A 23,611-nucleotide genomic window follows, 5' to 3' on the forward strand; every position below is an offset into this window, starting at 1 on the left:
GTAAGAAGCTCAAAGAAGGTGCCCAGCCCTGGACTGTATTGCCTTTTGAAACTTTGCATTTGGACTTTATTTCTCTGCCACCCTGCAATGGGTTTAAATACGTGTTAGTAATAGTAGATCAGCCAACTGGATAGAGGCAACCCCTGCTGCCAAGGCAATAGCGACTGTGGTAAGAAATTTCCTACTAAAGGAAATCATCCCTCGGTTTGGCCTTCCACAAATAATAAACTCTGATCAGGGAAGCCACTTTACCGGGGAAACCCTCAAGGAAGTATACAAAGTCTTTGGAATCACCAGAAGATTGCATACTCCTTACCATCCACAAAGTTCAGGGCAGGTAGAAAGAGCGAACTGGGAAGTTAAAACCCTGTTGGGAAAACCATGCCGTGAATCACAGCTAAAATGGCCTCAGGTTTTGCCAATTGTGTTATTCCAGTTACGTAACAGACCTAGCAGGGATATAGGGCTAAGTCCTTATCAAATGTTGCTTGGTCATCCTCCCTTTATGGCAAAGCAGTTCCATTTTCTTACCAGAACCCTTATGGGGGGGGACCATCAACTGTATAAATATGTTAAATCTTTGCGTAAGCGTCATATCTCATTGCAAAAAGCAGGAGCCTTGCTCCAACCGGTGCCCCTGGACGGCGAGGTACATCCATACCAACCAGGAGATCGAATGTGGATTAAAACACCCAGACATTCTAGCCCTCTGACGCCAGTGTGCGAAGGGCCATTCCAGGTACTGCTGACCACACACACAGCAGTAAAAGTCACAGAGAGATCCGCCTGGATTCATCATTCCCAAATCAAGCCAGCTGTATATGACGACAGTACCCCGGCTGTGGTACCACCCTTAAAGCTAACCAAACAGCCAGACTGTAAACAATGGACTATTGCCGTATTAACCTAATAGCTACTAGGTTATGCTTTGGTATCAGGAGGTTATTCTTATTGTTGTTGTGGCTGTGTTGTTTGGTTGTATTCTACTCAGCTGCCTTGGAAACTTTAGCAAATAACACGGCAGATGCCCTACAGGAGGAAGTAACTCAATTATCAGGAGTGGTAGCCCAAAATCGCATCGCTCTCGATTACCTCTTAGCAGCCCAAGGAGGGGCATGTGCAGTAATAAATTCATCCTGCTGTGCTTTTGTTAACCAATGGGCTAGGGTGGAAACAGATGCTCATATTATACAACAGCAAGCATTATTGTTTCATGCAGTTACTCTGGATAACACAAATTTTAGCTTTCAAAATATCTGGCATTGGTTCACCTCTTGGCTACCCAACATATCTTGGTTGCATAATTTTGTAGTGGCTATAATTTCAGTTGTTGTACTTTTAATTTGTGTGTGTTGCTGTTTTCAATGCCTAGGTAATTTACCATCTGTATGCTCTGCATTTACCCAATTTGTAAAACCAAAGGTTACTAATATGCAAATGCTAACCCAAATTGAGATAGTAGGTATTAAGCGTAAATTGGATCAAATTTACCAGTAGTGAGTCATTACTAAGTACCTTAGTATGACTCAAGGGGGGAATTGTAAGTAATGCTTTTTCAGTTAGCCTAAGTAACTCCATTTTGTCTAGCTGTCCGCAAGTAACCCAGGATTGTAGAAGGGCCCTGTTATCAGCTAAAGAAGAACTGCCCTGCCAGATCCGGATAGTTCCAGTTAACAGGCAAAGTAAAGTATCAGCAAAATTAAAACAATGAACTAGTATAGGGACCAATCATCTCGTGTGAAATAGTCTTATCTTCTTCTTGTAGCCTTCTTCTTGTAGTCTTATCTTCTTCTTGTAGCCTTCTTGTAGCCTTGTAGCCTTGTAGCACTGCGCATGGGTGTCTTCTGTTTTATGCTTGTATAAAATGTAGTAACAATTGTTTTTCAGAGTCTTTGTTCAGTGGCCGCCTGTGGCTATGTGACTGACCTTCTGCAGAATAAAATCTTGGAGACTGCCCGGATTCCTGTGTGGGTTTCTTATCTATGCAGGGCAACGAACTAGACTTAAATTTCTCAGCACACTGTAGATCAATGATTCTATCTGCTATGAAGATAGATGGGCAGTTGCTCTTGTGCAGTGGTCCCCAAACTTTTTAAAGTAATGCCCTCCCTTCCCAATGTAATCTGCCCAAGCATCCCCGGGAGCTGCGGTTGGGGGCTGGGACCTGCGACTGGGGCCAGAGCTGTGGCCCAGAGTGGAGCTGCAGCCAGGAGCAGGGCCAGGGTCCAGGTCTCATTCAGGAGCTGTAGGCTGAGGCTGGGGCTGTGGCTGGGGCCAGGAGCAGGACCAGGCCACAGCTAGGAGTCAGATACTGCATCCAGGAGCCAAGGCCACAGCCGGGCCAGGAGCCAAGATCAGGGGTGGAGCCGCAGCTGGGCCGCAGTCAGAATGTTACCTGAGAATGTTTAAGAGTGTTATACAGCCCCTTCTATGTGTTTGGAATGTTTTGTAAAGGACCAGGAAAACTCCATCTTGAAAAAACATGGAGACTGCCTTGTGCCTGGCAGTGTGCCAAAGGTTGGCATCTTGCCAGCGGACAAAGATCTGCCCAGTGACTCAGTGGCGGGAAGCTCTGAGTAGACACAGTTGGGTACCCTGGGTGGAGTTTAGGCGGGAAGGTTTCCAGCCTTGTGATTGGTAGGTTTAAAACTCCAAGGGTCTATATAAGTCCTACAGCTCGGGGCTGCCCATCATAGCGGTAGCATGGCGAGGGAATCGTTTCTTTGTGTGGCTTCGGACGAGGAAGAGAAGCAGACGAAATACCGCCAACAGACGAGGACCTAAGGAAGGAAACTTACCTGATGGAGGCTGGTTCCAGCGAAGCATCCAGGAGAGATCATGACCAGCATTCCCTGGAGGGAAGGAAGAAAAACCGTAAAGTGTTAGCAAAAGATTGGAAGCCCAAGGATTAAGTTTGAGGTAGTGGGACTGGAGTTCAACTCCCATTATCTCGACACCAGTCTTTTGTTCGTTGGGATTTGTGGGTTTATTTCAGTCATTGCCCTATTCCACCGGTAACCAGTCCCAAATAAATTGTTTACTCATGTTGCCTTACCCAGTGTCTGTGTTTAATCAAACCACCCCTGGTGATAGATACAGGTAATCAGGCAAACCAATTGCACATTGATTTTTGTTCAGGGAAAGAGGTGGAGTGCGCCCCTCAACAGACTGGCAAGGAGCAGGACAAAAAGGTGCGGAGAACTAGTTCAGCAAGGATACAAGAGAGGATCAATCAGGTGGACAGAAACACTGGAGCAGGCAGATCTTGGGGGCAGGCAGAATCTCACAGGACAGAGCATGGACTAGCACACATCCACCAGGGGCAATTGCTATTTACAGCCCCCAAAGGGGGCAGTCTCTGGTTAGGGTGATGCACTAAGCACTTTCATGGCAACCAATAACATAACTGAAGAGCGACTTGGCCCTTACTGTTTCAGGAAAGAGGAGTTATCCATGGAGAATGGTTATTTTTGCCATGGCACCTATGAGTAATAATCCCAAAAAGCTTAGAGTGACACTGGCAGACCAGCCAACTTAACATAACAATTTGACAACTTAACAAGCACTGGCAGGCCATAACAACTTAACAAGAGGCATTGCAATTGTATCAAGACAACTCATTGTATGTGAATTTCAAAGAGGTGCACTAGAGTGGCAATCATCAACTCATTCATTTGTAGTAATAGAAATCAAGGGTAGATGCTAAGTCCATTTATCTGTCAATATCTTGTTAGACATTTAACAATGTAACCAAATTAGCTTGTAGATGCTAATTCCCTTTCATGTCTTAATTGCCTTACATTAGGTATCCGAATGGTTCAGTTAACCTTAAGATCAAAGATGTGAGACACTGCAGGTGTAGCCCAAGATTTTTGCTTTAGTTGTCTGAATGGCCAAAAAGAATGTTGAAATAAAGGCTTGCAGAAAAGCCTCAAAAGGGGTCTTAAAAAATTCTGAGATTGATGGATTGAGTGTTTGAGAAGAGTGGTATCAGTGTTGGGACATTTGTAGCATTTAGAGTAATGACTGGTTTTGGGAATGGGATTCTTGGACAGCGATTGGTGGTGGGAAGGATCCAGCAAGTGACAGCTGAGAAATGGCAGTTGGAAGGGGGATTCCCTCCTCCTCATTCCTAGCCCCTTCCCTATCCATTTTGACATTCTCACGCCTAACATACCCCACCCCCCCATTCCCTGGCACATAACTTCCTGCCCTGCCCTTCTTATTAGCATAGAAGGCCAGGCTAATTAGCATAGATGGCAAGGATAATTAGCATAAAAGGTGAGGCTGTGACACTAGACCCGAAAAAGCCAAGCAACTTTGCAAATTGCATGGCCCAACTCTGACCTTTTAAGATATAATATAGGAAAATACAAGGTAGTGAGGGCCACTCCTTATAAGTAGACTAGAGCTTTGATATGCAAGTGTATTGTTGGTAGTTATTTGATGTTATTTACGTATCTCGTCAGAGGTTAGCAATGTAGAAAAACTGCTTCCCTGTCCATCACTGTTCTATTGATTAAGAGTTCAAAAGGAGCATATGAAGATTTAGATGGAACTTTGAATGTAACAATACTATTGTTTGTATTTCTCTTTGAAGTTTAAATCGTAAATACTGTAAATGGTTGTAAATGGCCAATTATCTTGTGCTAATATAACTAGTTACTGGTGTGCTCAGGAAATAGGACGTGGTACTTCAGAGTCCCAAGTAATCATCTATTAATTGTTCAAGGAGATACCTGCTGTTAAGAAAATATTGGGTCAGCCTGCATGGATCTATAAAAGACCCTAGTGGACCGATCCTTTTAATCTCAAATCTGTCCAAGCTTGTCAGGGAAAGTTTGGATCACAAGATTGAGATCCCAACACCAGCCTGGAATCACCTTGCTAATTCTCATGGGAGAATTTGAACAAACTATGCACATGGACTATTTAGTCTTCATTCCTTTGGATCAATTCATCTACAACTAAAGCTGTGGATCAAAGGACTGAGACTCATCCAGGTACTGTATGTGCACCAGAGGGACGATACAAGCCTGCACACTCCACAATTCCACTGGAAACCTGATATATATGGACTTTCCAATAATTTGTATGTATGTGATTACTTTAATCATTTAACATCTCTCACCGTGTTTGTTTCTTTCCTTTAAAATAAACCTTTAGTTTTAGCTACTAAAGGATTGGCTGGCAGCATGGTATTTTGGGTAAGATCCAAACTTATATTGATCTGGTAATGTGGCTGACCCTTTGAGGTCAGGAGAACCTTTCTGGTAAAGAGCATAGAGTTTTAAATAGCTTATCTCTTTACTGGACCTAGTGGCCGACTGGGAGCCAGAGACTGAAATGCAGTAAAGGGGTCTGTGTATATTTTTGTTTTAGTTTCTTGATAACCAGTGTGGGGAATCAGAAGCACAGTTTGTGGCTGGTTGGGAAGTCTGACTTCAGTGTCACCCACCAGAGTTGAGAGAATCTGCTCTCCTTTTGCAGCCTGCCCTGACCTTGGCATTTTCAGGTGGCTACTCTAGGCATGGATGGGTCACTAAGTAATTGATTAGCTTAGTGTTTTTACATCAGAACCTAATTAACATGGCAGGCAGTCTGATTAGCATATCAGGTGGCCTTCAAGCTGTTTGGCTGAGCGTGGGTGACCAAACCGTATATAAAGCCCACAGTCAGCTGGCTAAGCTTTGTAGAGAGCTGAGATCACCTGAGGCGAAGAAGAGCTGAATGGAGGGAGAGCTGACTATCTAAAGAAGAAGAGCTGAAATCACTTGGAAGAAAAGAACCTCATCCTCATGACATCCCGAAAACATCTGAACAGGGGTGAGCATTGTTATACGACCCGTGCCCAGGGTAGCCAACTGACAATGCCAACGTCAGGGCAGGCTGCAAAAGGAGAGCATATTCTCCCCACGCTGGTGGGTGACACTAAAGCCCGGCTTCCCAACCAGCCACGAACTGCTTCTGATTACCCCACACTGGATATCACGAAGCCAGTCCACAAATGCCCACAGCCCCCTTCACTGCAGTTCAGCTCCAGGCTCCCAAATCAGCACCAGGTCCAGCAAAGAGACCAGTTACTTAAACTCTCTGCTCTTTGCTAAAAAGGTTCCCTCTGACCCCAAAGGGTCAGCCACAGCACCAGATCAATATAAGTTTGGGTCTTACCTAAAATACCACGCTGGCAGCCACTCCTTTAGTATCTAAACTAAAGGTTTATTGTAAAAAGAAAGAAATCAACCATGAGAGAAATGTTAAAGGGTTAAAGTGAATCACAGATATACAAATGATTAAAAGTCCATATACTTCAGGTTTCTGGAAGAATTGTGGAGTTGCAGGCTTGTATAGTCCCCTCTGGTTCACATCCAGTACCTGGATGGGTCTAGGTCGTTCAGTTCAGTTGCAAGATGAATAGATCCAGAGGTAGGTGTATGTCTGCAGACTGGACAGGAGCAAAGACAAAAATGGTTTCTCTCGCTTGATCTTATATACCCTCTGTCTTTTCGCCATGTGGCCTGTGAACTTTGCTGGAGCTAAAATGGAGTCCAGAGTCACATGGGCCAATCCTGGTGACTCTTCAGGTGAGCCTGGGGTCCAGTCACGTAAGCAGGTTCTGGTGACTCGTTGGTGATGCTGGCTTCTTTCTCTGGGTTCCTCGCACCTGGGAAGGCCTTAATGGGCCATTACGCTGGCCATTGTTCTGCAGCCCTCCTATCCGGGGTTGTTCCTTTTGGCGGCGGGGAGGGGACTTTCAGTGGTGGCAAGGTTACATGGGGGGAACAATGCCCTCCGCCGAAATCCTGCCGCCGTTTGCCCCTTTTCAGCGGCAGGGTTTCGGGGGGGGGGGAACTTTAGGTGGCAGATTCAGTGGCGTGGTACGGTTCGCGTACCACCCAGCCTTCTTCGAAATACCGCACCGCTGCTTTAGAAAATTGGGCTAATTGAGTCTCCTATCTATGTCTAAGCCTAGGTAATCCTTCTGTTAAGAAGCTGCACAGGCACCTCTAGGCTTACAGATAACCGGGCTAACTGAGTCCCTGCTCTGTGTCTGAGCCTGAGGTAACTTTTTTAGCGATCCTTGGACAGAACAAAAGGACCTTCTGTGATGAACAAAAGGATGTTTTTAAAGGTTGTGTAAGTAAAGTCCACCTGTGTCTGCATGTCAATAAAGTTGGATGCTTGTGGTCTGAGTGAGATTATCCCTCTGTACCCATCCATCAACCGCCTAGATAATGCTTGCTGGTTGATAGATTGTTAAGGATTTTTAGTAATAATATATGTATAGTGTGTTCATGTATAAGATTAATAAATGTATTGTTAGATTAATAGTGTCAAGTATTATAGTGATAGGCTAACATTAGAATAACTTTTCTTGTATCATATATCTTCTAATAGTTGTATGCTGATGAATATATATATATATATTGTTCTGTGGTTACAAGTCCTGCTTGATTTCTATCTCTTTCTATTTAATGTAACCGTTCACTTCTAAATAAACTGTTTTCAAAGTATCACAGCTTGTGTATTCTGTCTTGACCAGAGGACTGTATCCATGTCTTTTCAAGGGTAGATTGTCTCTCTGGAAATTCCAGTAGAGCAAACTACCATACCAATAGTTTTTAGGGGTAATCCTGTACTCTAAAGTTCTCTCAGTAATATCAAATTGGCTTCTCTACATTCTTTCTGGTAACACAGGAACTAATAATATTATCTGCAGTTGTCTTCAGCTTAACTGTCTCTGTAATGAATGATCAACTGTTGTCTTTAGTATAACTGGATTATCTGTGTATGCATAGTAAAGAGGATCTTAACTTCAAAGTAATGAGACAGTGTGTCTTCACCACAGATGAATCCTCACTCACATGCTGTGTTCAAAACACTTAACAGACTGCTTCAGCTATAAAAGTGATACCTCAGGCTTGATCCTTTCATCTCTAGTCTGACTAAATTTTGAACAGGGAAAGTATAAGCCACAGGATGGAGATCTTCCAAATAATTATTTGGAATACCCTGGAAAATGCTTGGAAAGACTCTAACAGACTTTACATCTAAGATGCTTTTGGATTCTGAACTGTTGGGATATTCCAGAGAGACTTTTACAAACCAGCAGTTTATTCCATCACTGCTATAATCCTGATCTATGAACATAGAAAATCACTTGTATGCACATTGATCTTTTAACCATTTGTAACTCTTCCCTCTTTCCTTCTAGCAATAAATCTTTGATTTAGTTATTGAGGATTGGCTGATAGCATTATATTTGGGTAAGACCTGATGGAACAGCCTAATCTGATGGGACCTGATGGGACAGCCTAACTGATCTTTGACTACTAATGGTAAATATGCCAAATGGCCTGTGAAGGGATGTGAGGGAGGTGGGGATGGGCTCTGAGTTACTACAGAGAATTTTTTTCTTGGGTATCTGGCTAGTGAGTCTTGCCCACATGCTCAGAGTTTAGCTGATCGCCATATCTGGGGTCAGGAAGGAATTTTCCCTCCGGGGCAGATTGGCAGAGGACCTAGGGGTTTTTCGCCTTCCTCTGCAGCATGGGGTTTGGGTCACTTGCTGGTGGATTCTCTGTACCTTGAAGTCTTTAAACCATGATTTGAGGACTTCAATAACTCAGTCATAGGTTAGGGGTCATTACAGGAGTGGGTAGGTGAGGTTCTGTGGCCTGCGTTGTGCAGGAGGTCAGACTAGATTATCATAATGGTCCCTTCTGACCTTAAAGTCTATGAGTCTTGTTAGGATGCTGTCAGTTGGTATGAAATTACAGGCGAGGGATGAAGTGAGGAAAAGGTGTGGTAAAGCAGATAGTGTTACCAGTGCCATATGTGGTACAAGTAAAAGGGGAGATAATGAAGGCACATTGATCAACTGTTACCAGATAAAAGCTCAATATGGTTACAGGATGTGGCCCTGAAGTTAGGTGTAGGTTTTGCTGGCCGGAGAAGGAGGTGCTAGAAGATGATGGTCAAGAGAGGGAGAGTGAAAGTGCTCCTGCTGGGCATGATTCCAAAGAGAACCAACAAGGGACAGGAGAAAGATCAGCTATCATGTTCTCTTCACGGGTCACAATGAAATTGCAGACCTCCCAGAAGGCTAAACTTCTGAGTACTTTTTTTGTGTGTTTGTTAATTAAGAAATTCACAGGGGAGCAGTGTAGTATATTGAAAATGTGATAAAATTGTAAGATAGTACTTTACATTTTGGGGGAGGTTTCCTGGTCCTGCTTTCAGTCTAAGGAGGCTGTATAGGGAAGTGTGTGATCTGAGCCTAGCAAAGCCTGTTTACAGCCAGCCAGCCTAGAGCAAGGGGTGGAGTTGTGCCCCTCTGTTTTAGGGAGCAGCCTGCTTTGTCTCTTTCTGTTGTGGGTTCTTGTGTTATTGTTCCGAATTCTGAGAAATAGAGCAGAGTTATGCTGCAGCCTTCCAGACAGAGCATTGTATGTGTTTATCTACCGCCTCTGTGTTCGTGCTATGAACATAACACGGTGTACGCTCCAGTTTGAACTCTGGGTATAAGCACTGGTCCTTGAACTGACAACTGGCTGATGGACAACAACTGAATGACAGATGGGAATGTATCCACTGGGGGTGACACAAGAAGCGGGGTTAAATCTACTCTTATTTGGCAACTGCAGTGTGAGTGGAAAGATGGCAGGGGACACTTGGCCAGTAGCGGTGCTGAACGAGAGCCAGGGCCGGGCACTGGGAAGAAGTGTCAAGCTCCATCTCCCCACCAGCGGCTCTTTGAACCCTGCCAGCTTCACCATGCGCCAACCCCGCCTGTGCCACCTGCTGCCGGAGTGCACCGCGCGGAGCGGAGCGAGCAGTATCGGAAGAGGCGCAGCAGACACCCAGCGCCTGTGTGGCCAGGGGCCCCCGGGAGCAGGGCAGGGCAGGGCCCATTGCCCACGGAGCAGGCAGGACGGGGTGGGGCACAGGCGTGGAGCCCGACCCACTCCCTGTGTAGCGGGGGAGCCATGCCGGGCAGTCGGGATCAGGGGCACGACGCGGCCCTGCCAATCAGAGCAAAGCCGCCCCGGCGCGCTCCACGGCGGTAGGGTGCCTGCCTGGCTAGGGCAGCCCGCACGGCCGGGATCACGTGAGGGGAAGCCAGGGGGCGGAGCGGCGGATCCGAGCCGCCCAGCCGCCCGCAAGTGGCGCCGCCGCCGCGGAGTGAGAGGCCGGCCAGGGCCGCTGTGGTGGGGCTCCCGCTCCCGCAGCATGTCTGCGCCCGGCCTGCCCAGCGACAGCCCGCCCGCAGGTGAGGCCCCGGGCCCGGCTTCTCCCCGCTCGCTGCCGAGGGGCTGCGGTTCCCCGGCTAAGCCGCCTCGCGTGTCCCGGGGTTCGCGTCCCCTGCGGACGAGGCCGCGGTCCGCAGCCCCCGACACGGCCCGACTGGCGCCAGGGCCTCGGGCCGGCCGCAGCCCGGCTGCGGTGCGTGTTCCCTGGGCAGCCGGAGCTGGGGCTGGAGCCCGCGGGCGCCTCGCGGCTAGGGCCGGCGGCCGGCGCGCTCCCTGGGGAGGGGGAAGGTGCCGGGCTCCCACCCTGCCCCGTCTTGTCTTCGGGCCCTGGAGCCCCCGGCCGCGGCGGCAGGAGGCGCTGTCTTGTTCCCCCCCTTCTCCGGGTGCCATGGGGAGACGCATCGGGTGGGCGCCGGCCGCTGCCCGGGCCGCGCCTCGTCTTGCCTCGCCGTGTGCTGGGGCCCGATCCCCTCCCGGGGGCTGCGCTGCTGCTGTCCCCCCTTCCCATCGCGGGTTCTTGTCAGGGAGCCTGGATTGGCCTGGCCCCTTCCTCTGGGGCAGCTATCTGCAGGGGTCTTGTTGGGATCTGCAGTAGCTCTCCTAACCTCACCCCTCCCATTGCCAGCAGCCTGGTGGTTTGTGTTGGGTCCAGTGACATTTAGCCTGGCTCTGACTCTTCCTCAGACTCCTGGTGTGGCTCTGGGGCATCTTGGCGGCTGCTCATTCTCCTGGCTGCCGTGCAGGAGGCATGTGGGCTTCAGCTATTCTGCCCCTTCCCCAGCCTCAAGGCTTCTGTGTTTTATTTTGGTTTTCTGAGGGTGAAGGACCCTTGGGATTGTGCTTGCTCCAGTGTTTGTGGTGACAGAACTTTTCCCAAGCAGCAGCAGCAGCTAAGCAATATTAGCTTAACATTAGAACATAATTCTCATAACTTCCTCCGCTGCCCTAGGGTTCTGAATAGTAAACCAGGTTCAAGGTCTATTCAAGGTCTTGTTAATCTCGCTATGAGTGCCAGGGAAAGTTCTGAGCTGGGGTGGTGCTGGAGCTGCCTGCCAACATGGCTTCACTGACACAGGTGGAAAACTTTCTTCACAAGCCTAAGGATTGGATTTTTTTTTTTTTTAAAGCGAAGGTTTACAGTCTGCAGAAATGGATGACTTGAGTCTGCCCCCATGCCTCTGTCCCCTTGCCTTTACCCCATGCCTCTGAGAAAGCTTCTTGCTTGTCACTGGTGAGTGGCAAGAACTGGCAGGAGAATCTCACTAAAAACTAAGGTCAGGACTCCTTCTCCATGGCAGAAGGGAGCCTAGACTCTTCTCCCACTCCTAGTGCACATGCTGGGGTGACTGTGCGGTTTCCTGTTTCCCCTGCCAGGACCGATACAGAAAGCTCCTTTGACAGAGGGACCATGTCACAGAAACAGAACATACACACTTGGGGTAACAATAGCCTGATCCTACAGGGTCTCTTCCCCATTGGTTTCAGAGCGGCACTGACTTCTCAGATAGAATGAATTTAGGGAGCACCTAATGTAAGAATGATCATACTGGGTCAGAACAGCGGCCCATCTAGCCCAGTATCCTGTCTTCCGACAGTGGCCAATGCCAAGTGCTTCAGAGGGAATGAACAGAGAACATCAAGTGATCCATCCCATCAGCCATTTCTAGCCTCTGGCAAACAGCAATCCCTGCCTATCCTGGCTAATAGCCATTGATGGACCTGTCCTCGGGGAACGTATCTAGTTCTTTATTGAACCCCGTTATAGTCATGGCTTTCCCAATATCCTCTTGCAAGGAGTTCCACAGATTGACTGTGCATTGTGTGAAGAAATATTTCCTTTTGTTTTAAACCTGCTGCCTATTCATTTCATTTAGTGACCCTTAGTTTTTGTGTTATGAGAAGGATAAATAACACTTCCTTATTTACTTTCTCCACACCAGTCATGATTTTTTAGACCTCTATTATATCCCCCCTTAGTCATCTTATTTTCCAAGCTGAAAAGTTCCAGTCTCATTAATCGCTCCTCATATGGAAGCTTTTGCATACTACTAATCATTTTTGTTGCCCTTTTCTGTACCTTTGCCTATTCTAATATATCTTTTTTGAGATGGAGGCAATGGAATGAGGGTGTCGGAGACTCCTCTGTAATGCTTTACCTTTACATGTGCTCAGCCCTTTCCTCATCCAGAGCTCCCTGAAGACCCTGTTTCTCCTGTCACCTGCAAGTGTTGCCCTATTAAAGTCGATCTATCATGAAGGTGTTACTTTGTTTCACCATGAGATCTTCCTGCTTAACCCTAATCCCTCCCCTCTTTGTTTGTTACACTCCTGTCTAAAGCTAGTGATAGATTCCTCAGGGCAGGGCCTGTGTTGTCTGTAGCTCTGTAGAGCGCCTAACAACTTCCTGAGTGGTGTTTAAATTATAACCTTGTGTTGCTTCTGAGTCCTGTGAAGACATGAAATCATCTGGCCAGTCCCCAGGGGGTTGCTATCTAGGTCATTGCTAAGGCCAGTGCCAGGCAGTAAATAAATCATCTTTCTGGTGAGAAATCCTCATGACCTGTTGATCGTCCGTCTGACTCATCTGAGGAACCAAAGATCCACGAGGTTCCTGTCATAGGGCACATCCAGATGGGTCATGGGAGAAGTGATTTTGTTGGACATACAGATGGTGAAGTGTTCAGTTGTAAAGATTATGGAGCCTGGGGATTTAAACTGCTTGATAAACACCTGCACCCCCACCTCTAAAGACAAGGGCATAATTCTGCAAAGAAGGGTGGATGTCTTGCCCCCTCTCCCAACCACCCAATATTCAGATCTTTGTTTAGGAACTGGAGTTAAATTAGGCTGACAAGACCAACCACTTTCCTGGAGCCTGAGAGGGGGTGGGAGGGAGGGAACAAGAGGGGGGAGAGCAAGCCGGCTAAACCTGGCCAGAATCTGAAATCTCTCCTAGGTTTGGGGGCAGGTGAGCAGCTCTGAAACATCTCTTGTATCAGCGAGGTGAGGGCCATGGTGACTTATATTTGTATCCCTGTTTCTTCCACCTCCCCCCACTCCCACCCAGAGACACAGAAGCTGCTGACCCCTGTGACTAGCTATGGCTCTCAAGATGGGGGGGCTGGAGCAGGCATGGGCTCCACTTCCATCCTGCCTGAGGAAGAAGACTTACGCAGGCGTCTCAAGTACTTCTTCATGAGCCCGTGTGACAAGTTCCGTGCCAAGGGCCGCAAACCATTCAAGCTGGTGCTGCAGATCATCAAGATCATCATTGTCACCATCCAGGTGTGTGGGGGCTGGCTGGGGGCATGGAGAAGAGGGTGTGCTCACCAAAGCACTGTCCTCTGTTTGGGCTGTGCTGACCTGCAGCCCATGTCATTCTGGTTCCAGTGTTCAGGATAATGCTTGTCTCCTGTTTATCGGGCAGCCTGGAGTACTGCTTGCTCTGGGGTAGTAATGCTAGCTGGGGCACTCAGGCAGGCTCTGTATGCAGGCTGAGCCCACTGACTGAAAGATCAGTATTTTGAAACCGCATGGTCTATAATCAGTCACATGATGGGAATGTGAGGAAATGGCCTGGCTATCTGATTGCTTTGCTTGCTGAGAACTAGCTTGGAACACTGGTCAATGGGCAGCATGTTCAGCAGAGCAGCATCTACCCTGAAAGTGTTTGCTCTGCACAGCCCCTAGGATAGTGCATTGGATGCACAGACCTCCATCAGCGCCGCAGGAAGGCTGCATTCTTAGGCTTGTGCTCAGTCTTTCCGAAATGGAAAGGGCCCTGCTGGCTCAGGTCAGGTTTTGTAAAAACAAAATCCATAGAAATATCTCTTGAAACCATCGTCCTCCTTCGGTGATTGCAACCAGCCATGCCATTGCAGGCCTGTGCTAAGCACGTGAGAGGCTGGAGACAAATTAAAATTAGTCCGGTCAGGGAAAGTCTTGCTCTTCTACAAAGGGTGGTTTTGTATAAACTGATGAGCTGGTCTCTTCATTTTGCAAGTGGAGAGCAATGCAAAAGGGAAAACTGTCACTGCTGCTGAAAAGTAAATTGGATTTAGTCAATCGGAAGAATTAAGCAAAGATGTTGGTGATAACATGGGGAAGGTAACTTTTGTAATGGTTGTTTTTAACCTGAGTTTCCTCTAAGATTGAGGTTTGCAAACTTTTCTTATTGCGAACCTCCTTCCAGGTCTACCAGCTACCCACATACCCTGTCTTTCTCATCTCATCACTGTTACTTTGTGTGTTCTTCTTAACATTACCTGCCTTTGGCCAGCTGTCCACATTTCACTCTTATTCTGAGCTTGGTTAGACTAGATAGTTGCTGGGCAACTGAACCCTCACTATATGGTGATTGGAGGTGAGGGCTCCATGTCAGTTCTCTGTGTATCTGTGTTCTCATTGAAACATCTTGAAGTAAATTAGCTACTATATTTATATAAATTCCGGAAGAGTTTTAGAGCTTTGTCTGAGTAGCCTATCATGAAAATGCAATAAGCAAAATAATTAATAAATAAAATCCACCATTACTCACTTTCTCCCATGTACCCCCCAGAGATGTCTCATGTAGCCACATGGGTAAGCACACCACAATTTGGGAACTTTTGCTCTAAGATCGTTAGCGAGGTTAATTTGGACACACTGCACATCTAATGCTCTGATGAGCATTTGCAAATGAGATTGGCTGTGCTGCGTTCTTTGCATAACTTAACTTCCCATTGACTCTGAGTTCTGAGTGCTCTAGGTATGTAAGATTGGGGCATATGTGCAATGTGACATAACTAATGCTGCTGTTGGAACCTCAGCTCAGGCATTTCCTGCCTTGTGTTTGAATTTGCAGACACCATGTTGTATTGATGGGAGAATTAACTCTTTCCCTTTCTGCCTTAAGCAGATATTAGGAGCTGGAGTTAAAGGAGGCAGAGGAAGCAGAAGCTGGAGCTCCGTGGAGTTGCGCAATATAATTGTGCAGTTCAATAGGCTTGAAACTACATGGGGCTCTAGGTAAATGAACACAGGGACTTGGCTGCCCCCTGGTGTTGGCTGGGTAACTCCTCTAGGAGTGGATGTAATGGTAGGCAGTGTTGTAATGAAAAACCTCCTTGAACTGTTCTGTTCTGCACTCATCTAAGTGTTGGAATTGCTTCCAAAGTTGCTGTTCAAATCAAGCTTACCCATCAGCTAGCCCTCCTTAAGGGTAACTGTGAATTGTTCATTATGATTATCTTGTCTGACACATAGACCGGAGAATCTTCACCCAGTGACTTCTGTATCAAGCTTGTTCAGCGACAGTGTCTTTGTATTAATGTGTGAATGTCAAGGGGAAAATCCAAAGCACTTAAGGGCAGGGAGAAGAATAATCGGTGGATGGTGAAAAATATTCACATAGCCTCTGGCCAAGCAACTTCCATGAGAAAACCCTCATGCCTGGAAAGACCTCCCTTTGCAAGCAGCACATCTAGAAGTGAAATTCTGGAGTCTAGATCTGAGTCATTAATAAAACTTCCCTCCTCGAATCCACCAACAGAGAGAGCTTTAAAGATCACAGTTCTGGCATCACTTCAGCAGCTCCAATGTATTCTTCTAGGGTCTCCCAGAAGCTCATCTTCCTTGAGATCCATACGTGCCTAGAGGGTAGCCACCTGAAAATGCCAAGGTTAGGGCATGCTGCAAAATCAGAGAGCAGATTCTCCCAAACTGGTGGCTAACACTGCAGTAAATTCACCAACCAATCACAAACAGTGCTTCTGATTCCCCACTGTGGTTATCAAAAAGCTACAACAAGAAATGTACAGCTCCCTTTACTGCATTTCAGTCCCTGGCTCCCAATCAGCCACTAGGTCCAGTAAAGAGATAAGTTATTAAAACTCTGTACTCTTTACCAAAAAATTCTCTTGACCCCAAAGGGTCATCCACATTACCAGATCAATATAAGTTTGGATCTTACCCAAAATACCAGGCTTCCAGTCAATCCTTCAGTGACTCAAACTAAAGGTTTATTATAAAAGGAAAGAAACAAACACAGTGAGAGGTGTTATATGATTAAAACAATCAGATACATGCAAATGATTTGAAAGTCCAAACATATCATGTTTTCAGTAGAATTGTGGAGTTTGCAGGCTTATATAGTCCCTCTGGTGTGAATCCAGTACCTGGATGAGTCTCAGTCCTTTGTTTCACAGCTTCAGTTGCAAATGAGTTGGTCCAGAGGTAGGAAGCAGGAATGAAGACTGGAACATGGAATGGAGCAGCTGCCTTTTATGTCCCTCTGCCATGCTGCTTGTGGAAATTTACAGAAACATGAGGGAGTCCAGGGTCACCTGGGCAAGTCCTAATGACTCATAAAGGTGTAGCCCTGGCTTCTGTCCCTGGGCTTATTGTACCTGTGTGTTCCCTTAATGGGCCATTAAGCAGGCTTATTGTTGTTGCCATCCTGTTTGGGGTGTCACCCACAAACACAGCACAAGTTGAAATACAGATAAATCAAACCTGTCCGTAGCTTACAATACAAATACACAACAAATATCATACTTCACAAAGTATAACCTTTCTAATGGTACCTGACCGCCTACCTCATACAAATTATTGTAATTTTGAAATATTGATGTTAAATAATATCGTAAATGGTCCCTCTAATCCAGCCAGCGTCCCACCCCCGCCCCTCATATCCAAATGCAGCCGCAAAGGTCATCTTCCTCTTCTGTCTCCTCCTGATTCCAATCCCCTCACTGGTCTTATTTGGTTCAAGGTTGTTTCTTCCCATCCTGCCTAGGTGTCTCCTTGCAGCTCTCTGTTTCCCATCTAGGCTCTCTCTACCATCTTCTTTTGTCATCTCTCCTCCCCAGCTCCACCCTCTTCATGCTGCCCCTATGTTTGCAGATACCCCCATGCACTTCATATGGTGAGTTCTATCCTTTCCTGCTTTTCAGCTTGTTCTTACAATCTCTGGAGGTTTCCCTTTACCCCATGCTGCTCACCCAGCTGGATTTGCATTAATTAGCAAAGCTTTCTGGTTTCAGCAGCTAACAGGCAGTTTGAATAAACTCTGCACAGGAGGCACCAGGGAAGGTGTGGAAGGAGGGCTGGGACTCCAGATTTGGGTAAGGGATGCAGCTCCTTTTAATGCCCTGTGTGGGTGGGTGTGACCTTGGAGGTGTGAGAGGGAGCACAAACTGTTCTAGGCTTGCTCTGCATTTAAAACTTGTACTGGCATAGCTACATCAATCAGGAATGTGAAAACCCACCCCACCTCCCAGCCACAGACCAGTGCCCACAGAACGCCACTGTAGATGCGCAATGCTTATGGAAGGGCGCTTCTCTTATGTAGTAGCTATTGTGCGGAGAGTTAGCATTCCTGTAGCAGTAGTAGAAAGACTCTTGTGGCTGTACGCTTTTTCTGCTAGGGGGCTTGGCTGTCATAGCTATGGCAGCCTGGGCTCCGCAGCATAGACGCAGCCCTAGTTTCTTACCCAGGCATTCTGTGAAAAGCAGGCTGCTTGTTCTCGGAAGCCATCAGATCCAGCTGACTCCCTCTCCCACATCTGCTGAGTAAAGGAATCCATTTGTCACATGGGCATGTTTCAAGGCAGAACTGCACTTTAACTTTAAAAAAGTCACTGTCCATTACAGCCATCAATGAAATTTTACTGGCTAAAGACATAGAAAAGACCCAGTTAAAAGGAAACAATAGCTGGAGTAAAATTCCTGTCAAGGGGAAGGCCTTACCTCACTGAGGCCTGGTCTATGCTAGACAATTTTGTCGACAAAACAGTGCTGGTGTACACACTGCAGTCACCCCTCTGCCGACAAAAGTGCTCTGTTTTTTTCAACAAAATAAAACCACCTCGATGAGAGGTATAGGGCTGTTGTTGACATAGCTAGGGCAACGCGGTGTCAATGTAGACATTGTGTCTCCTTATGTTGGTGGTGGGGCTGTCATTCTTGAAAGCCCCAGCCCAGGGCCACTGGTTCCCGCTCCAGATTGGAAGAGGGGCGAGAAGCCTGGGCTACTGGAGCCTGGCTCCCGGCAACCTTATCAATTGAGCCATGACATTGACAAGGCTTCCTGGCTCCTGGTAGGGAGCAGGGGGAGGTGAGAAGCCAGGCAGCTGGACCCCACTCCTCAGGGGTGAGAAGCCCTGGACTGCTTCCTCCTAGAACAGGGAGGAGGTAAGCCTCTGGCAGCTTCCCCTGGCTCCCGTTGGGGAATGGGGATGGGAGAAGCTTGGGGCTGCTCCTGGCAGGAATGGGGGGGGGGGGGGGAAGCAGCCCACCTGGGAGCCAACTTGTGGGGCTCCAGGCAGGGAGCTGAGAGCCTGGTCTGTCAGCTGACACAGCCCCTCTTAGGTCAGTGGAAGTGCTCCTGGTGAGGATGCAATCCACCGACCCAGGGAGGGTAGTGTGGACATCAGCCATTGCAGTAGTTACTGCGAGGGCTGCAAGTCGACATATATTTTGTTCACTTAGTTTTTGAGTGTAGACAAGTCCTTAGTGATTTAGGGTAGGGCATTTGACCAGTCAAAAAGTAATTGGTGAGTTGACCTGTGAGGCATTGGTCAAATATTCTGAAACTCTAATTTGTTAGAATACGGAAAAAAAAAAAGAAAAAGAATAAGGCTTTATGGTCTCCGGTAGGCCCAGCCTTAAATGCTTATGCCTAATTACAAAAAAACCAAGTTACTTGAGATATTTTAACTCATAAAAATGCAAATCACAATGAAATGAAATTCTAAAAGATGAAAGAATGGCACCGTGATGCAATCAGAAGGGTAGGCTGCCGCCTATTCTTGCTGGAATGACAGTGTTTGACTAGTCAAATAATATGCAGGCAATTGACTGTTGCGAAGCCTAGTCTGCTTCTAGTCTAAGATCCAAAGTATTCCTAGATGATAACTTCAGCGTAGGGAGGCTGCAGTGAGATACTGCAGTATATCAGGATGTGTTACGGAAAACTCCAAGGCACAGGATATGTCATAAGACCATCCCCTGAGCTGTCTGCAAATTCCCCACTCTGCCCTTTGTTCATATTAGTCATCTGTGACCCAAGAAAAGTTTTAGATCAAAAGAGCAAATGTCTTCCCATGTATAGTCAGTCTGAGCTCTCAGAAGAAAGTTCCTGTGCCGTTATACCAATGGATTTAAGCACCAATAACTTTTCTTTGCATCTCTGAAGTTCCTGACAGACAGTTCTCTCTGCTCTTGATAAGGTTGGTGAGGACCAGAGAGGACTATGGGGAACTTCGGAGACATCTAACCAGCCTGGATGAATAGGCAGCATGGTGCCATAAAATTTCATGTTGATAAATGCAAAGCACATTGGAAGGAAAAATTTGAACTGCACCTGGTGGGTTTAAATGAGCTATCTCCCAGGAAAGGGACTTGACTGTCATTATAGATAGCACATTGGAGAATTCTGCTCAATGTGCAGCTGTAGTCAGAAAAACAAAGTGCAGATGCAGAAAGAGTGGGCTAGTAAGTAACCAGAGAATAGTCTAATGCCTTTATCTAATCAGCAGTGCAGCCCCATCTGGACACTGCAGTGCTGAGAACCTCACTTCACACAGGATTCTGAAGAGCTAGAGGGGTTCAGAGAAGCGGGGTGAGAATGATCAAGGGCAGGGGAAAATTCTCCTGTGAAGAGAGACTGAAAAGCCAGGGCAGACATACGGCTAAAAGAATGACTTTGAGTGGAAAAGTATTTCCTCTTTTCAGCTTTAAATTTTCCACCTTTTGCTATGTGATCAGATTGAGAAGCTTGTGCTGCAGTTCTGCCTTGAGTCATAGAATCATAGAATATTAGAGTTGGAAGGGACCTCAGGAAGTCATCTAGTCCAACCCCCTGCTCAAAGCAGGACTAACCTCAGCTAGTTGAAGCCAAGAACTCAGCAAGATTCGGAAAGGGATTGGATGTTTATACAGCTAACAGGATCCAGAGTTATGAGTATAACAAGGGATGTGGAAGGGATATTGAACCTCCTGCTCCAGGTCTGCAGTGACTAGTGTGAGCCCTAGATGCGGACTGATATCCCTCATTTGCTCCTGCGGGCTTCTCACACCCTGCTCTGCAGCATCTGGTGGTTGGCTAGGTGCATCTTGGTTCTGATCTGGTCTGGCAGTCCTGTGTTCCTGTCTGAGTAGCTCTAGCTATACAAGGGGAAATGTGACATCTTTGACATTTAATAATGATAAATGTCCCTTATTTCTCCTTACTCCAGACACACCCCACTTCCCAGTTATTGATGGGAAGGTGGCTGTGTTCAACACGAAGAAGCAGAAGGCATAGTTTGGGATGGAGTATGGCTTTCATCCTCAAAGATGACTGCAACTTTGTTCCTAAAAATATCAAGGACATGGGAGCTTATTGCAGAGATAGGAGCCATCACAATGCTCAGAGACCCCAATAGCCTAATGTAACACCGCTTAGAACTACGGTCGCAAACCACGCGTCCTCTGTAGAATTGTACCGGTCAGTGGAAGCTCCTAGAGCACTCTACTGCTGCCAGATATGATCATCAGTCATTGCTCCTCTCCTCCAGCTCTTACTGTGCTAGCCAGAGAGGTAGTTCTGGTGATTATAGAAACCTGGTTTTGCGTCGGGTTGACTAGATGAGAGTGTGACACTCAGAAGGCTGATGGCCATTGTGTAATAGAGGCTGTGCAAGTGAGTGAAGCTGGTAGTTCTTCAGAAGGACAGACTCCAATGGTAAGCTGTTGCCAAGGTTTCATCCTTCTATCCCCTTCTGCAGCTCATCCTCTTTGGGCTCAGCAATCAGATGGTGGTGACATTCAAGGAGGAGAACACCATTGCTTTCAAACACCTGTTCCTGAAGGACTATGTGGATGGGTCGGAGGACACTTACGCTGTCTATACGCAGAGGGACCTCTATGATCACATGTTCTATGCTGTGGAGAAGGTGAGAGGTACTGGAGTACTGGGAGACCTAGGTGGGTTGGGTGGGAGGAGTGGTGTGGAGCTGAGCCTGATGGTTGTCTGTGGCGCATGGCGGAGCACTGCTGACAGGCTCTGGGGCAGGATGGTGAAGTCTCCTCTTTCCCCAGTACTTGGCCATCCCTAACGAGACGATCGGGCGCTACGCCTACGTGCATGGGGAGTGCGGCGGGAACCAGTCGGCCCTCATGCTGTGCCAGCAGTACTACCGCAAAGGGCAGATCGACCCAGCCAACGACACTTTTAACATTGACCCTAAGATCATCACAGGTAAGTGAGCCCCAGGCTACTGGGTGCTCCTGGGCCCCTGGACTGGTATCAGGCTCTCTGCTGGGCCCCATGGGCTGGTGCTGGCTCCCACACACTCAGCGTGAGTGCACAGCTGGCCTGGTGAATATCATGTGGTGCCCAAGCTGCATGACAGGCTCGGGCACCGACTGTCTGGCAGGGCTGAAGCCTTAGTTGGGTAAAGGGGCAATGCCCTGCAGAGTGTGGGCTTGCTGTCTGTGCCCCCGTCTCTGCCTAGGCTCTTGTCCTGCATCTCTCCCTTGGAGCACCACACACCTTGGTGGGGGCAAAGTGAGTCCGAGTGGTTTATAGCCCCAGCTGTGCCAGGGAAGGTGGGTGCACTCGAGGCCTTTCTCAGGCTAAATCCCAGGTGAGGTGGGGGAGCTCTCCACTGGCAGGTGAGTTCTCTGGAGCCTTGCCCCTGCCTTGCGGGGGATGGGGTGGCTGGGAATGCCTTTAGGCAGGCGTTGTCTGCTGCAGGGGGTGTTGCACCCAGCCAGCGATGGCTGCCCATCGTGCAGTGGGACAGACTCCATGCTAACATGCTCTGTAAATATGTGAGGGGTGGCTTGGCTTAGACCAGCTCATGTCTGAAAAGCAGGCTTAGGTCCTTGGCCTCTGCTCCTCTCTGGCTCCATCCTGGGGGCTGGGCAGTCCCCACTGTGGCAAATGGTGCCATTGTGGAGGGGGGGAGGGGCACCCCTTACTGCTCGAAGGTGGGAGAGGGGACAGCTGGCTTTGCATGAAGGTGCTGGCTGGGCTGCTTCTTTGAGGACAGCCTCCCCTTCCTCTGCAGACTGCTTGGGTGTGGACCCCATGGAGCAGATGCCATGGCCCCTGCATCCTGAGGAGACCCTCTCCCTGCAGCCCCACCACAGCTACCGGAACTTCACGCTCAAGTTTCACAAGTAAGTGCCTTATCTCTTCCGACACGGCCAAGGGGTCACGAGTGACGTGGAGGTCTCCTCTTCTCTTATTGAGGGCAGACACGGCTACCTGCTGAAACACAGGAGATGTCATTGAAGCTAGAGTTCCTGGCAGTGTTACCTGCGGTGTAGTGTTCCTGTCACAGGGGGCTGGCCCTTAAGGGGACGGGGCTCAGCCCTAACTGTGCCTAGTTCTCCATCTCCAGCTGCTGGGTTAGAGCTCAGGCGCCATGACCAGGCTCACATGCTGGTAGCCCAGGCATGGTGCTTCCTGGAAGAAGGCCCTTGCTTGGTTACCGGAGGGAGAGCTTGCAGGGGACCCCGGGCCAGAGAGGAGCAGGGAGTTTAGTCTAGCAAAGAGAAGGCTGAGAGGGATATGGCAGCTCTCTAGAAGCACACCAGGGGCAGATATCAGGGAGGGGGAGGAGCTATTTAAGCTAAAGGACAAAGTTGGCACAAGAACAAATGGTTATAAATAGGCCATGAACAGATTCAGGCTGGAAATTAGAAAAGGGTTTCTAACCATCAGAAGGGTGAGGTTCTGACGCAGCCTCCCAATAGGAGTTGCAGGGCAAAAATGTGTTTAGTTTTGAGAGAGAGCTGGACACGTTTGAGTGCGGTTGCATGAAGGGGTTGTTTGTGATAGTGGGGGCAGGTCTCAACAGCCCAGGGAGACGGGGGACACACTCATTTATGTCGGTAAAGCTCATGCTTCGAGGTTTCAGCTGTCGAGTGGCAGAGGGTCAGGAAGGGATCCTTCCCTCCCCTCAGTGTCTTCTGGTTTCTGGAGATGGGACACTGGGTGGGATGAGCCAGGACTCTGAAGGGGCACTGAGCAGTCTGTCTCTCAGGTTGGCTGCTGTTGCTCACAGGCACAGGGTCTAGCTGTCGGCCATACGTGGGGTCGGGAGGCAATTTTCCCCCATGTCGGATAGCAGTGACCTGGGATTTTTTGCTTTTCTCTGCAGCATGGAGCGTGGCTCATCTGCCAACATCATCTTGGTGTATCTCACTTAATCAGTTCCCTGCCAGTGTGGGGACCTTGGGGATAGGTGCCTCTTGGTCCCTCCTGTTCTCTGCCTGTGGCTTAGTCCCCTGTGGGCTGTAATCATTTGGTCTAATTGTGATTGCTGGGTTTATGGTGCCGGTGTTGGTCGCCTGTGATACACAGGAGCTCTGACTAGGGGATCTGG

General features: G+C 48.0%; 1 protein-coding gene across 1 annotated transcript in view; it reads left to right on the forward strand.

Annotated features, from left to right (window-relative positions):
* Window positions 1-10,220: 10,220 nt before the first annotated feature.
* MCOLN1 (mucolipin TRP cation channel 1) overlaps window positions 10,221-23,611 on the forward strand; it is a 28,773-nt gene continuing 15,382 nt past the window's right edge. Inside the window, exons 1-5 of the mRNA XM_067544593.1 lie at window positions 10,221-10,273; window positions 13,321-13,538; window positions 21,002-21,169; window positions 21,315-21,474; window positions 22,289-22,400. Of these exons, the coding sequence (XP_067400694.1) occupies window positions 10,234-10,273; window positions 13,321-13,538; window positions 21,002-21,169; window positions 21,315-21,474; window positions 22,289-22,400 (698 nt within the window). The 5' untranslated portion in view covers window positions 10,221-10,233. The remainder of the gene's footprint in view (window positions 10,274-13,320; window positions 13,539-21,001; window positions 21,170-21,314; window positions 21,475-22,288; window positions 22,401-23,611) is intronic.

This window comes from Emydura macquarii, unplaced genomic scaffold, assembly GCF_026122565.2.
Source record: "Emydura macquarii macquarii isolate MOO-44397 ecotype Brisbane River unplaced genomic scaffold, CSIRO-AGI_Emac_v2 contig_1002, whole genome shotgun sequence".
NCBI classification, from domain to species: domain Eukaryota; kingdom Metazoa; phylum Chordata; order Testudines; family Chelidae; genus Emydura; species Emydura macquarii.